At 38.8% G+C, this 13,500-nt stretch overlaps 2 protein-coding genes across 3 annotated transcripts in view; both read right to left on the bottom strand.

Moving 5' to 3' along the window:
- LOC139772954 (ATP-binding cassette sub-family G member 4) overlaps window positions 1-11,706 on the bottom strand; it is a 45,522-nt gene extending 33,816 nt beyond the window's left edge. Inside the window, exons 1-2 of one of the 2 annotated variants that reach the window (XM_071707033.1) lie at window positions 11,428-11,706; window positions 8,247-8,360 (exon numbers count right to left, since the gene is read on the bottom strand). In XM_071707033.1, the coding sequence (XP_071563134.1) occupies window positions 8,247-8,305 (59 nt within the window). In that variant the 5' untranslated portion in view covers window positions 8,306-8,360; window positions 11,428-11,706. Of the gene's footprint in view, window positions 1-517; window positions 921-8,246; window positions 8,361-11,427 lie in introns of those variants that run through there. The other variant, XM_071707032.1, reaches the window with a different exon arrangement.
- Window positions 11,707-12,612: 906 nt separating this feature from the next.
- Window positions 12,613-13,219, bottom strand: LOC139772955 (small ribosomal subunit protein eS28). Its single transcript, XM_071707035.1, has one exon. The coding sequence runs from the start codon at window positions 13,109-13,111 to the stop codon at window positions 12,914-12,916; it is 198 nt and encodes a 65-aa protein (XP_071563136.1). The 5' UTR covers window positions 13,112-13,219; the 3' UTR covers window positions 12,613-12,913.
- Window positions 13,220-13,500: the final 281 nt, after the last annotated feature.

Here is a 13,500-nt window from a genome sequence, read left to right as displayed (position 1 = left end):
AAGATTATATGCCATAAAAATCTATGTAAAACAAGATGAGGAATAAACAAGGTCTAGAATTGACCTTGTTGTAAATTAGTGTTTTATAAAACAGCGCGAGCAATTTTTGATCGCCATCGCATATCAAGCGCTAATTTTTTTTATGATGTTGATTACGATTTACCCGCATGCTTCACACACAAAGCTAAAATTTTTTCTTTAACTTTATTCCTTCCTAATATTTACTCATGCAGTAAGAAACACTTGAGCCGTCGTATCGTGTTGTGATAACACCGCGAGACAGGAAAGACTATCCGGTTCTCGCGGAAACTACACACAAATCAACCTTTGTGGAAACGTTTAGAAAATTAATCTATCTTTCTTACGAAGTAATACTAGTACTACTCCAGCAAATCATTTCAAGAAAACTCCATTTCTTGACGACAAAAATTACAGGATGGAGAATGTCTCTTTATGAGATACTCTTCCGTGGAAAAGAGAAAAGAAGAGAATAATTTTGATGCACTGATTCTCTTACATTGTCCGACTTGGCGGAGTGCCGTTGAGAAATCTTCGTCGTTGGAGAAATCTCTCCGCGGACGCCGAAGCCTAGCCCTGAGATATAACGAGGCGCATCTCCGGAGTTTGACCCAAAGCGATCGCGAGTAGTACAAATGTGCGGACGACACCGAGAATGGTATAAGACACGACGACGCGACGCACTCGATCCGCACGGCTGCACGTGTCGCGGTGCACTCCCGAGCGTGCGCGACTCACCGCGGCTTTTAGAATCCCACCGGATGCGCTCCGATAACAAAGCCCGCGCGGCAGGAAGGATCCGGTGGGGTAACAGAGTGAGAGGAGCGGCGCGCTTCGTGCCTTCGCACCTTGTCCCTCGCGATGCACTTGCCGGCTGCCGCTTGCCGCCGCGACGACTCGAGACCAACTGAGCTAAAAAGCTACGAGTCTACTGCAAGTCCGTCGCCGTTGACCGCCACCGTGACGTCCCTTTTGTCTCGCTCCCCTGGCCTTCCTTCCCTTTTTCCATTCCGTGCCGATCAAGGAAGAAGGCATTCACAGTGTTGCACATGGGAACAAACGCTATATCGACAGATCAAAGTCTGCGCAGAAGGCGATGACTAACGTAATGTTGGTAATATCCGCGCCGAGGGAGGTCAGCCATCCTCTTTGATCTTATCACAAACTTTTCGTAATTTGTTATCGCGGTGGAAAATTAGAAAGCTATATATAGGCGGATGTGACTTCCGTCGAAAATCCAACGAACTCTCACCGCGTTTTAACGAATCGTGCTCGGATAAAAAACACCGTCCATGCTGCATCCCAGTGAATATAATGTCCCAAATCGGGACATTGTCTTTTAGACGTCTTTTAGATGTTATATCATCATAAGACGCCTGGAAGACGTCTTATGTCCTAATTTGGGACATACGTGTTGTCTAAGACGTAGTGAATGTAAAATAAAATTAAATATAACAGTTATTTTAATCACTTGCCGTCAGTTTTAGGACTGGATTACAATATATTGCGTTCTTAATGAGCAGGGCGTAAATGGATCGCATCTTGAATTGCCACCGTGGAAACTCACATAAATGGCTTCAAAGACAAAGATGTTTATCCATCGCGATGATTCGCAGGAGAAGAAACAGACTCTCTAAATCTCATAGAGTTGTTTCGTCACTAGTATATTAGAGTGATTGCGATAGTCACTCTAAAAGAGAGGGTTGTCACTCGAATTTGAGTAAATGCGGGCACTCATAAGGTAGGAGTGAATTTTTCACTCAAATTTTTAAAGCAGCTACACTACCGGAGTGATATGATCTCACTCTGAAGCTATGGTGAATGACGATGCACTCTAAAGATCGACTGATTTATGATTCTGAGTGAAATTTTCCACTCAAAATTGTGACATAATTCACTCCTATGGACATTGATCTAGTGCACTCGAAAAGAGTGCCCTTTCACTCAAATGGAGTGCAATTTCATTGCAACTTATAGAACGCAATTTTACTCTTTCTCAAAAAGTGGCGAATCACTCGAAGGGCACGGGCTCAATTTTCACTTTTCATTACACTTGCATTTCATTCGTTTTGAGTGATATTTCACTCTTCAACTTTTAGAGAGGAGGAAACAGAAAACGAGACTCCTAACTTTATCCCTATTTCGAATTAGAAGATATAAATAGACTGCGAAGAGTGCACTAAAATGGAGTACAAGACGTAAATACATTAGTCAAGGATATCTCAGTTGGTTGTAGCGCGTCATGTGAAAGAGCTTAGTTGTCCCAAACCAAACTCAAAGTTTTCGATTTTTCGACGTTTAGAATCAGGATTGTATGTTACATGCTCAGCAATAATGCGAATGCCAGCGATGACCCTTCTCGATTTTATTTGCAGTCAACCATCTGGAATATACCGATTGATAATGCATTACGCAAGCCATTGCTGCTGAAACAGCACTATCCACGTGTACCTGTATCGATGTTTCATAAGCGAGCTTATCGTCGAAGGCGGTTAATTAACATCGTTCGAGGCTATGCACGCGTACAACATTACAGACTGAACGTGCACGCTACAACATTAGTAAAAAATGCGCGGTCGGAAAATTTTTTATTTTACTTTTTTCAATTTCAATGAAGTATGCCGCCTGAAGGCATTCTTTACTTTAGGCTTCCACTGGAATATTAACGAGCTGAGGCATCAAAGGTAACGTATTATAATTGCGACAGTAACAGAGTTGAATCTCATTGGAGTCCTATATAATATAACTATTCGTAATTTTGACGAGACAACATTCTGGAAGAAAATTTCCTAACAGCTACGTATGGAATTAGTTTGCACGTCATATATACTCATTCAAAATGCAAAAGAGATGTAGAGCGGCCATTGTAGCGCCGTTAAAGGCTCGCCATTAATCGATTGACGTAAGTGCGTAATGATTTAATATGAATCTATAAAGACTACGACGGATTAATTACGATTATCACGATTCTTTGTTCTCCAATACCTTTAAATCATTATTACTGTAGTTGTTGAAACTCTTGCCACTTCAGTGCGCAATAATGTCATAATGTGTTAATAATAATCATGAAGGACAATTTTTTTACAAAAATATCTCTATAATCACTTCTCTGCATCTCCTATCAGGTTAAAATAAGATACCAGCCATACAATTCGACGAAGTAGACTCGTTTGACGTCAATTGAAACCTGTGTGTACTTCGCATGAATATACAATCACCGGAAGACTGAACGGTCAAGCATTGAGACGCATTCGCAAATCAAACGCGGTTCGACAGCAAAATTCTGCTTTATACGTCACGAATAAGCGTTCCCACTCATTAAATGCAACTTGTATTTTTTGCGCGTTTGATCGGCTATAATTCGCCTGAGGTCATATTACTACAGACTAAAATTTCGACATATTTGTGGCTGTATTTCGCTACGTTTTGTTACTGCGCTCGTGCAGAATGCAAAATGAAAACTAACAATGAGGAGAATGTATCGAAATCGGAAAATATATGCAAATACTTCAGACATTGAGAGAACAAAAATTTGAATTCATATTAAATACAGACCGTAAAAACAATGTTGCTTTTTAAAAATATCCTCATAATATCCAAAAATATATCCTACGTTTAAAAAACAAATAAGGAAAATAAACGGATAAACAAATCAGCGAAACATATAATAAAGCATAACAGTTTTTTCCTATAAATGATAAAAAAGAAACAAAGAAAAAATAATATCGAAAAATGAAGAAGAAATAATAATTTCCTCTTAAATCACTACGATGATTACACGATTGTACTCGCACTTGATCATTTTAAAGGTTATCAAATTGGCCGATAAAGCGCGAAGCTAAAATCTGATCGCGAGCGTAAAATGCGCATACATTTACGTATCATTTCAGAAGTAGTGCCTTGCCGAAAGACGCCGTCAGGCAATTCGGTGACGCATGTCAAACTGTCGTGCGTTCTTTCCGTTTAACGTCATTGTATATGCGCGCGTGCAATATAAAGTGGTTTGAATGCGTAAGATGCAGCCATATATCGCGGCACGGGCCACTTTTTTTATTCTCAAATATTCTTATACTCGAAATATTCACAAATTGGAACGAGTAAATAGCTTCCGATAAAATATTATGTCGCCAATCGCATACAATTCCATCGTACTTTTATTGGTCTCTCGCGTTTACGTAACTAATAACAGCTCATCACGCAATGAGAATTATGAGATAATCTCTTCCTCGTTTCCTCAAGTATTATATACAGTCACACGAAGTGCAATCATTTTTTCATTTCGGTTCGCGCGAAGATGAGATTTTTATTTCGAAGGAAAAGAACCATGAAACTATGGACGACAAGTTTTGATCTTTAATTCGATAAATTTAAAAGTGTGTCATAATAGCGGAAATGCTGAGCACGCTGCCACGCTGTCGTGAACGTGACTCTTTTGCCGATGATTATTTTTTTGTGCTGGAAACCTCAGAATAGAATTATACGCGGAAAAGCACGAAGGATTACAAAATCCGTGAAGAAAATTAAATAATTGGAATTAGAAACGTAGACAAAGTGTAATTTCCTTCGCGTTTCCTGAAAAGCGGCAGTACATAACTGTAGGTTGCATAACAGTTTCAGAAGAGCTATTTTGTCGTATAAATGCTCTGATAAAGCTGATAAGTGCCATTAATTGCAGTGTAATTTTACCGCAATTATATGTCATAAAATGCGAATATGATTAATATCATATGCTGAGAAATTTATTTATCAGAATTATTTAATTCTAATAAATATGGATTAAATAATTATTTAGAATAATTTAGAATAGTTTATAGAGGCTGTCTTCTCTTTTTTCCGCGAGTTTGTGGAGTAAAATCTCATTCTAAATAAATCTTGTGGTAAAATATTTTCTAAGACACGGAAAGAATCAAAACATTTAGCCTTAGCTAGCGTGCATGCAGCAGCAATTAAAAATGTTTCGCTTAAAGTATGCGTTTCTATTATTACAAGATGCGGTCTGTGCAATTACATCATAATATATCACTTAATTACACGATTAGAAAAAACAGCCTTGAATAAAATATTCTAAAACAAAAACAAAAGCGATAAAAATGATGTAGAAGCGAGATATCAGACGTTATCACGTTGCAATATGGAAATTATTAATAATTATATATGATGAAAAATTTATGAATTTATGCGAACGGAATAAATAATTTATTATAAGCGCAATTTATCGACAAACAGAAAAAAGTTTATATTAACTCGTTGACTACTCCGGATGTTTGCAATTGCTAACACTCCTCTTTCTCAACTGATTTATCAAATGTAGCGGAAGAATTTCGTACTTTTATAAGGATCGCGACACATGGATCGCAAATCTTGATGATGAAATAAGCAAACATCTTAGCGAACGAATGTACGGTTCGAGTACAAGCGAGTCTTTAGAGATTATATTTTCAGAAAAATAAATTTCCGTTACGGTGGATTATCGATCGATAGAATCGTTTTGCGAGTGATTCACGCGCACGCTGCCACGGCCAAAGCGAGTGTCACTCGTAGAGTAAAAAAGAGAAGCGCAAAGTCCGCTCGAACGAAACACCAATGGGCGCGGTGATAACAGTGTAACAGCCGCAAGGAAATGGTAGAAATTTTGCTGGCGCAGTTACTCGACCGTGGAATCATCGCGCTCTTTGTTCCCCCGTATCGCGACATTGGCGGGTTAATTAAAACGATAATAGCGTCGCCCATATACGGCGTATCTAAACGTTAACGGGACGGATTTCACTTATTATTTCGGCGAATAAGCGCAGATAAATCGCTCTCTCGTGACGTGAGAAGATAATCACGAAACTGTTAAAAGAGAAAGAAAAAAAATGGAGCGCTCGTGGCACGTTTAATTGGGGATAATTTTAATTTACATTTTTCACAACTGTTTTCGTAAACCGCCTAAAGATCGCGCGTGTTAGTATTGAAGATAGAAGCGGACTTTAGTCGGGTCAGATAAAACGCGTGGAAAAATGAGAAATCGCGATAACAATTTGAGACAAAGTATCGTAAGATGAACGCGAGATTCTTCACACGTGTCAAGCGGGTTCCCATTGTCTAGGTCATTGCAATTATGTAAATCAACGCTGGCAAATCGCATGTTGTGCTGCGCATAAATATATGTCAAAAAAATCATTTTTAATGATTCGCCAGAGCCGAGCTACATCTCGTTAAGAAAACTGTCTGTGTGTGCTCACATTGATCTGAGTATAAACCGGTTTGCATGATGGCGAAAAAAAAGGGAAAATTCTTGTCGTTTTTTTCTCCTCAGAAGAAGGATTGCGAATGCCAATCGAAAATGGTCCTTCGACGCTGATGTTCTAGAATCAACTAGTTCTGACGTGCGAGAATGCTGTCTCAAGAATGCCGTTAAATGAATACGGCAGACAGAAACCTATTATTTTACCGAAATATAAAGCGAGTCATGTAAAAGGTTACATCGCTTCGTAATTACGTTATTATTTTACCGTCGATTCACTGAAAATATAAATGGAAACTGATGCGTAGGCCCGGAACCAACGTAGATTTTATTTTAATTCATCGCGATGAGAAAAATATTATTTTGAGGGGGGGGGACTGTACACGATACTGCATCTATTATATAAGCGTAACATTTAATTTTACATCACGATAAATACTCGCGTTATTTGCCTGTTCGTAAGTTTTTTTTTAAATGAAGTCCGAGCTCTTGCGTAGAAACCTTGATGATATCTCTTAGTATTCGTTCGAAGATCAATGCGCTACAATTGATAATAAGAAGGAACAAAGTATCAAGTAGGTGCGAAGTCCTCTACCGTGCAGTATTAGCGACACTTCATCGTTCCCTAAGCGTCAATGATACAGACGCTGAAGTTTTCTCACGGCCGCGATAAGCATAGCAATTTAAATTTCGTAACACATTCCTAACACGTTCAAGTGTAAGGCCTGGCATCAAAGATCGAAATCAAGAAAATCTGCGAAGAAATCGGATTTTTTCTAATACTCATCAAGACACTTTACATCGTCGGAACATAACTTTTTTTTTACCGTCAACGCTTGTCCACGGAAATGATATTGTAGCTTTTTATCACGTTCTAAATCACCGCGTAATTTAGAACGTATTTATCACAGAACGCGCGCACGAAGTGGAACGAAGTTACTCTAATACAGCAAAAAGAACGTATCAAGACTCGTTATCTAATAATTATTATTCGATAGCAGACATATGAAACGATTCCTGGCAGCCTGAGACTTCAGGTTGAAGGCCTAAGTAGATCGCCGGGGGCGACAAAGTTCAAATTCCGAATATCTTGAGATCTGTTCACTTCTATTATCAGACGGAATGATTTATCGATGATTAACGATATCGATTGTATCGCATGAAAATCGTAAATCTTTAGCCAAGATTAAGGGGTATCATAAAAATTTTGTATACAATGCTAAATGCATCAGTGAGGTTCAAACTGCTTTCAATTTGAGGTAGAACAAGATATTACCGGTATATCATATATATATCAGATCAATTAATTGATTAATTAATGTAACTGTGTTTCACTATTTTCAACTGGTTTAACGAATGTGCGTTATTTCGATGTGTTAAATTAATAACTTTGTTATATTTAATTGATACATACGCCAAAAGCGTATAACTTCTTAAATTGTTATTTAAATTTTCTTTTCTTAATTCTGCAATCAGTTGCGATGATTAAAAATTGGTAATTCCAAAGTACTTGAACAACAAAGTCCACTGGATATTTTTCTTTTTAGAAATATCTTAGGCATTACGTAATTACGCGATTAGAATATCAAAACGTCACAAATGCGAAAATATAATTTAGTTAAAAGGAAATGAAAACATTATCGAGCATATGGATGAGCGAGGGTATTCTGATAACACTGAATTAACGCTGCCAAACACGATAATGACAAAACAATATTGCAGCGTTGTTTTAATAGCGTTATAAGTGAGTGCATTGCATTGTCCTCATGGGCTGCAAAATTTTGAAGATTTTTTTCGTAAATGCGCCGTTTCCTGAATTCCCTTATTATACTACACATTATTAACTGTAATTTATTGTAATTTAGATCGCGTCGCTGATATGAAGCTTGAGGGATTATTTTTATTTCTTATTTAACTTACGAACTATATTCAGGAGTTATACGTTCAGAAAGTATATAAGTAGCAAAATATAAGAGAAAAATATGCAATTTCAAGAACTCACCCATTAATCCCATTACTGAGCAGACCGTTCTGCATGCTATTCTTTCCGCCTTCCACCATGGTCAAAGTTACGTTGGTCCACACACGCTCGACTTACAATACATACGACACAGAACTGAAATTAAAAAAAGAAAATATTAATGCAAGAACATGGAAAGCCGCTATATGTATCGACACGTTACAGCAGACATTCGCTGGAAGTAAGAATGTCTGTTGTAATTGCAACCGTGTAAAAAATTACTTATTCACTGCTGAACACTAAGTAAGAAAATACTAACGTCGTACCTACTGGAAAAACAGATCTCGCAAGAATGAGTGTAATTATAGATAATAAGAATAATTATATACATGTGCAGAAGTCATGCAAATACGCTAAAAAGTAATCAATGCATTTTTCGTTATATAATAGTTACTTTATAATCACTGTTAAATAATCTACTTTTTAAACTTTGATAGTCAATAGTTATTTTAGAAAATAAACGATAAAATATCTCATGCACTATATTTACAATTGGAAGGATTATTTAGAATGTTTATGGAACTTGAGAGATTCAATAAATAATTATATTTAGTTATCATTTTGAGTCATTAATTTACAGACAGTTTACATTGTAAATGGGACGCAGGTCTGATTTATCAGAATGCATACAAATCAATCGATGCCCGTTAATTGATTTGTAACCCGATGTTCCTTTCGATCGCTCACCGTTTTCTAATTATAGGAGTTACTTCATCAAGGTTGATGCAACTGACAGACGAAGTTCATGTTCAACGCCGCAGACTTGCTAACACTGCACCTTACAATATATATTGCGCGCACGTTGTTACCCAGCGACATTCGCGAACGACTGTGATCGCGTGTAATTCAAACTTCATTTACGGATGATTACGGTGGAGTTCACGGGTACGATATTATGTATGAAGAAACGCAGAGCGCGCGATTCGTTATCCTCAACGTTATGCGTCACGTATAGCGGTAAACACACGCGGTTTCATAATATCCTTCTTTCGCCACCCTTTTCGTCGTGCTCGTTCCCGCAAACAACCGAAATAACTGGTGTTTCGCTGAAATTCAGGTGTTGTTCCGTAATATTTCAGATTCTCCAATTTGTCGCGGAATTTCCGTTGGCACCGTGAACGAAAAATACTTCCTGTTTAGCATGTTTACATTATTCATTAACGAATCAATATTCGCGCTCGCGTTATCTTCGCTCGGAGAACCAGAAAGGAGATAAGAATTTTAATCGCTTTACATTACCGGTTCTATGCCGATTGCCTTTTTTTTTTCTTCTCAAAGGTACCTACGCAGATTCCACGACACGAGCAAAATAAATTTCAGCGCCAGCGGAGGGATTTTTGAAGTTATAAATCCTTCGTACTCTTTCTCTCTCTCTCTCTCTCTCTCTCTCTCGCCCCTCATCAACATTCCTCTGCTCGTGGCGCGAGTATGCCGAAAACGCGGAATTTTATTGGGAAACTGTATATAGAACACGCCTCAAAGAACGAGTGATATACGTGCAGGCAACGTGCAACGCACGTGGTTTCATCGTAAATTAGGGAAAATATTCCGAGCCGGCTGTTTCTCTTGGCGCGGTACACGTGCAACGCACTCCCAGCGAATGACGATAATTGCTACATAGATACCGTTGCAGCTGGCATAAATATAATGGCCAAAACACGCCGGCGATGCATCTCGCGCAACTTTCACACGCTCGTCAGAGTACATTGCTCTTAACTAGACTTTTATCTAGTTTCTAAACCTCTACATTCTCTACAACGCTATGTGACTTAGAAGTTACATATCCATGTATCAATATTCAAATCTCAATAATTCATTCAGTGTCTTTCATTTACGCCGGTTGTGTAATTTCTTTCATATAAGTAACAAAAAATCCAATTACAGGAGTTTAATGAGTCAATTACGTGAAATAGCGAACAATTGGTAACTTTGAATTGAAGTGCCTCGAATAAATATTAGAGACGTATCTATATTAATTTTTGTGTGCTACCTAAATATTATTATATAAATCGACCCCAAGCTATCGATTGAGCCTACTTAGAACTTGATTCGTTCACCGTTATTGAGATCTCAAAATCTCGGGCATTCGCAACTCGTCGCGTCGCGTAAAGATACATGATGCGATCTCGCTTCGCGTATACTTGGCTCTTGATTTGTATAATTACACGCACAATAATCAAATTTACCAAATGCAAGTTTAAGATACACATTCCAGACAGCACCATGTCCAAAATCGGGACATAAGACGTGTTAAAGACGTCATTAAGACGTCTTTTACACATCATATCATAAGACGTCTTTAAAACGTCTTATGTCCCGATTTTAGACATGCGTGCTGTCTGGGGAATGTTATACTTGTACATATATTTCTGATGCATATACAGGGTGTTTCCTATAAGTAAGTATAAACAATTGAAGGCGATATTCCGTGGCTTATTTGAGGAAGGAAAGGTCCTATAAACATATACCCTAAACTACTTAGTTTTCAAAATACAGAGTGTCAAAGATGCACGCTTCTAATAGATCTAAAAATGTTTTATCGGTACTGGAAAATGGTTCTTAATACCACATGTACGCACACCAAAATAAAATATTTTTAAACGTTTTCTAGATTTTCGAAGTTTTCATTTTTTTCACGCACCCTGCATTTTGAAAACGAAGCAATTTAGAGCACATATGTTTATAGAACCTTTTCTTCTTAAAATAAGCCACGCCTTCAATATTTATCGCCTCCAATTTTTTGTACTTAGGTACTTAGGAAATTGATATAAAATCATCTTGTATTATATTTCATATCAATTTCTTTTTGTATATATATTTCAGCTAGAACAATACAATGGGCCTGTTTTCTGTTACTGAACTGGCTGCACTAGTTCAGAGTTTATCTTTTTTACTCCACATTGGAAGGAAAAAGATAAACTCGAATCTGAACTAGTATAGCCAGTTCAGTAACAGAAAACAGACCCAATCACTACAAATGTGCTTCGTGAGTAATGTAAACTTTATCTCAATTTTGTATCAAATAATCGTCAATGATGTACCTATTTTCTTGGTCCCAAGGCGATTGATCAATGATCAATCAAGTTATCAATCAAGTTACTAGTGAAGCGTATAAATATCTTGGTCGCACATGGTCGAAATAGTGAAGATTTAACATAGTTACCCGATTGTGCCGCAACTCTGCTGTCTGCAAGTTTCGTGAGCTAACCGACGCGACGTGAGCTAATCAGCTCTAGGCGAGGAAACGATGAAAAATGGAATCGGATCCAGATGACGGAGCTATCTCTGCAGCGCGGCGGCACTCTCACGCGCGTGCTATTTCGCGACGCGACATCGCACTAAGCTCGCCGATCGATCGCACGCCGGCTACGTCTTCTAATCGGCTCGGACCTCGGCTCGGCGTCCCCGTTCGCAAATCTCGCGCAGCGGATTGGCCGCCGATAAAAGCCTTCGGCGTCGGCAAACTTTGACACTCGCCCGACTCGCCGCTCGCCGCTTCTCCCGGCCCCCACCAAGCGGCCGGCCGCCGCGCCGCGCCGTTCGTTCGCCATTCACGCACCGCGGCCTTTAATCGCGCGTGCGTGTATGAGTGCATGGCTTGTATGCGCTCGGGCATGGCGGCCGCGCTTTGACAGCGACTCAGCTGACTGAAGCTTGACGCTATGACGCATGTGTGACAGATATTTGTGTACGTTGGACATACGGATTTGTGGATCGTACACACACAATTGAAATCGGACCTTGTTACCAATGTTAGGAGGCAAAATATATATCAATTTGATGATTCTTTGAATTTGGAGTAAAGTTATATCAGAAATAAAGTTATATCGTTCAACTTAATAAAACTTGTTTTTCCTGATTATCACTAAAGCAACAAAGAAGTTGTCATCATTGATGACATCTTGCTCATCAGCAACTGATAACTTTTTATCAACCATCGGTGTGGTCGCTAACTGCTCGTCATTGAAGAACCGATGATTCTTGCAAATATTAGATATATCGGAAATCAAATACGTAGCAAAAATATATTTTTGTTTGGAGTATTTTTTTTTTAAATAAATGATTAATATATATCACTTTGAATAAACACCTTGAAAGCTTAATTATTAATCTGTTCACATAACAAGACTTGTGAAGATTTCTGAGAAACCTGTCACCATCTTGCGATGACGGAACGAGGCGCATTGGGTCTGGCTAAATTTAATCGCGAATATTTGAAGAACTACGCATGCATCGAGCAAACTGCTACTATTTTGACTATTTTTAGTCCTCTCTAGGAAATCTACGGAAAACATATGAGTAATTTTTGACGTGTCTACGGCACGTAGAAGGAATAGAATAAAGCATGTTATACGTGATAAACTGTAATTTATTGGTATGCTAAAAGTGGAAAGACAAAACAGAGGCTACAATAAGAAAATTCCACTTTTCGCAAACATAAATAGAACACATGTGTTTCTTTCTTTGTTTGGTACATTGTTTCAAAATTTAAAAATAGACGTGATAAAACGGAAGAACCAGTCGCAGCTCCTTCCTCCTCGTCTTCGTCGACGTGCTTGCGGCCAGAATATCAATATTTAATTTCGGCTCTTTTGATGCGTCACACCAGTTTTCTTCCATCAAGCACGCGACGAATTGTTTCCTCCGGTTCAGCGGAGTCTCCTGGCCTCTCGTTCGGATTCCAGCAACGTCAGAATGTCCCCTTCGCGCACGGGACCTTTGACATTCCTGATAAGCTGCCTGTTCTGCTCGTTCAGGAATTCCACTTTGACCTGCGTGCATTGTCCCTGAGATCCCGTTCTGCCGAGAACCTTCACCACTCTCGCTCTCACTATGGGTTTCTCCATGCTCTCGATACGCGGCTCCTTATCTCACCGCACAATCGCACACGCAGAACGGCTCTCTCGTGCGTGTCGCAATGCTGCACTGAACGTGCAGATCGCTACCAACTTGGACCGCGCGAGAACCGCACGCAGATCAAATGTCATCTTGACAATGTTCCAAGAGAGAAAGATAGAGAGAGAGAAAGAGCGGAACGTGCCAGATGAAGATGCTAAAAAGTTTTTTAAACTTAGAGTGCGCGGACAATGCAGGAAACTATGTTGATCGAGTAATAATATAAGTGATTTTTTTTCTATTTCTGAACAAAGATTACATTTATTTAAAATCAATCAAGGATTTAGTCAAGATTGGTAATCTACTGGCGCCGCTGTTGCATTTAAAATAAGAGTGATGC

Source organism: Temnothorax nylanderi, unplaced genomic scaffold (assembly GCF_030848795.1).
Source record: "Temnothorax nylanderi isolate EJ_2023f unplaced genomic scaffold, tnyl_v1.0 TNYL_tig0055_pilon, whole genome shotgun sequence".
NCBI lineage: Eukaryota > Metazoa > Arthropoda > Insecta > Hymenoptera > Formicidae > Temnothorax > Temnothorax nylanderi.
This window is presented reverse-complemented; position numbering and strand designations above follow the sequence as displayed.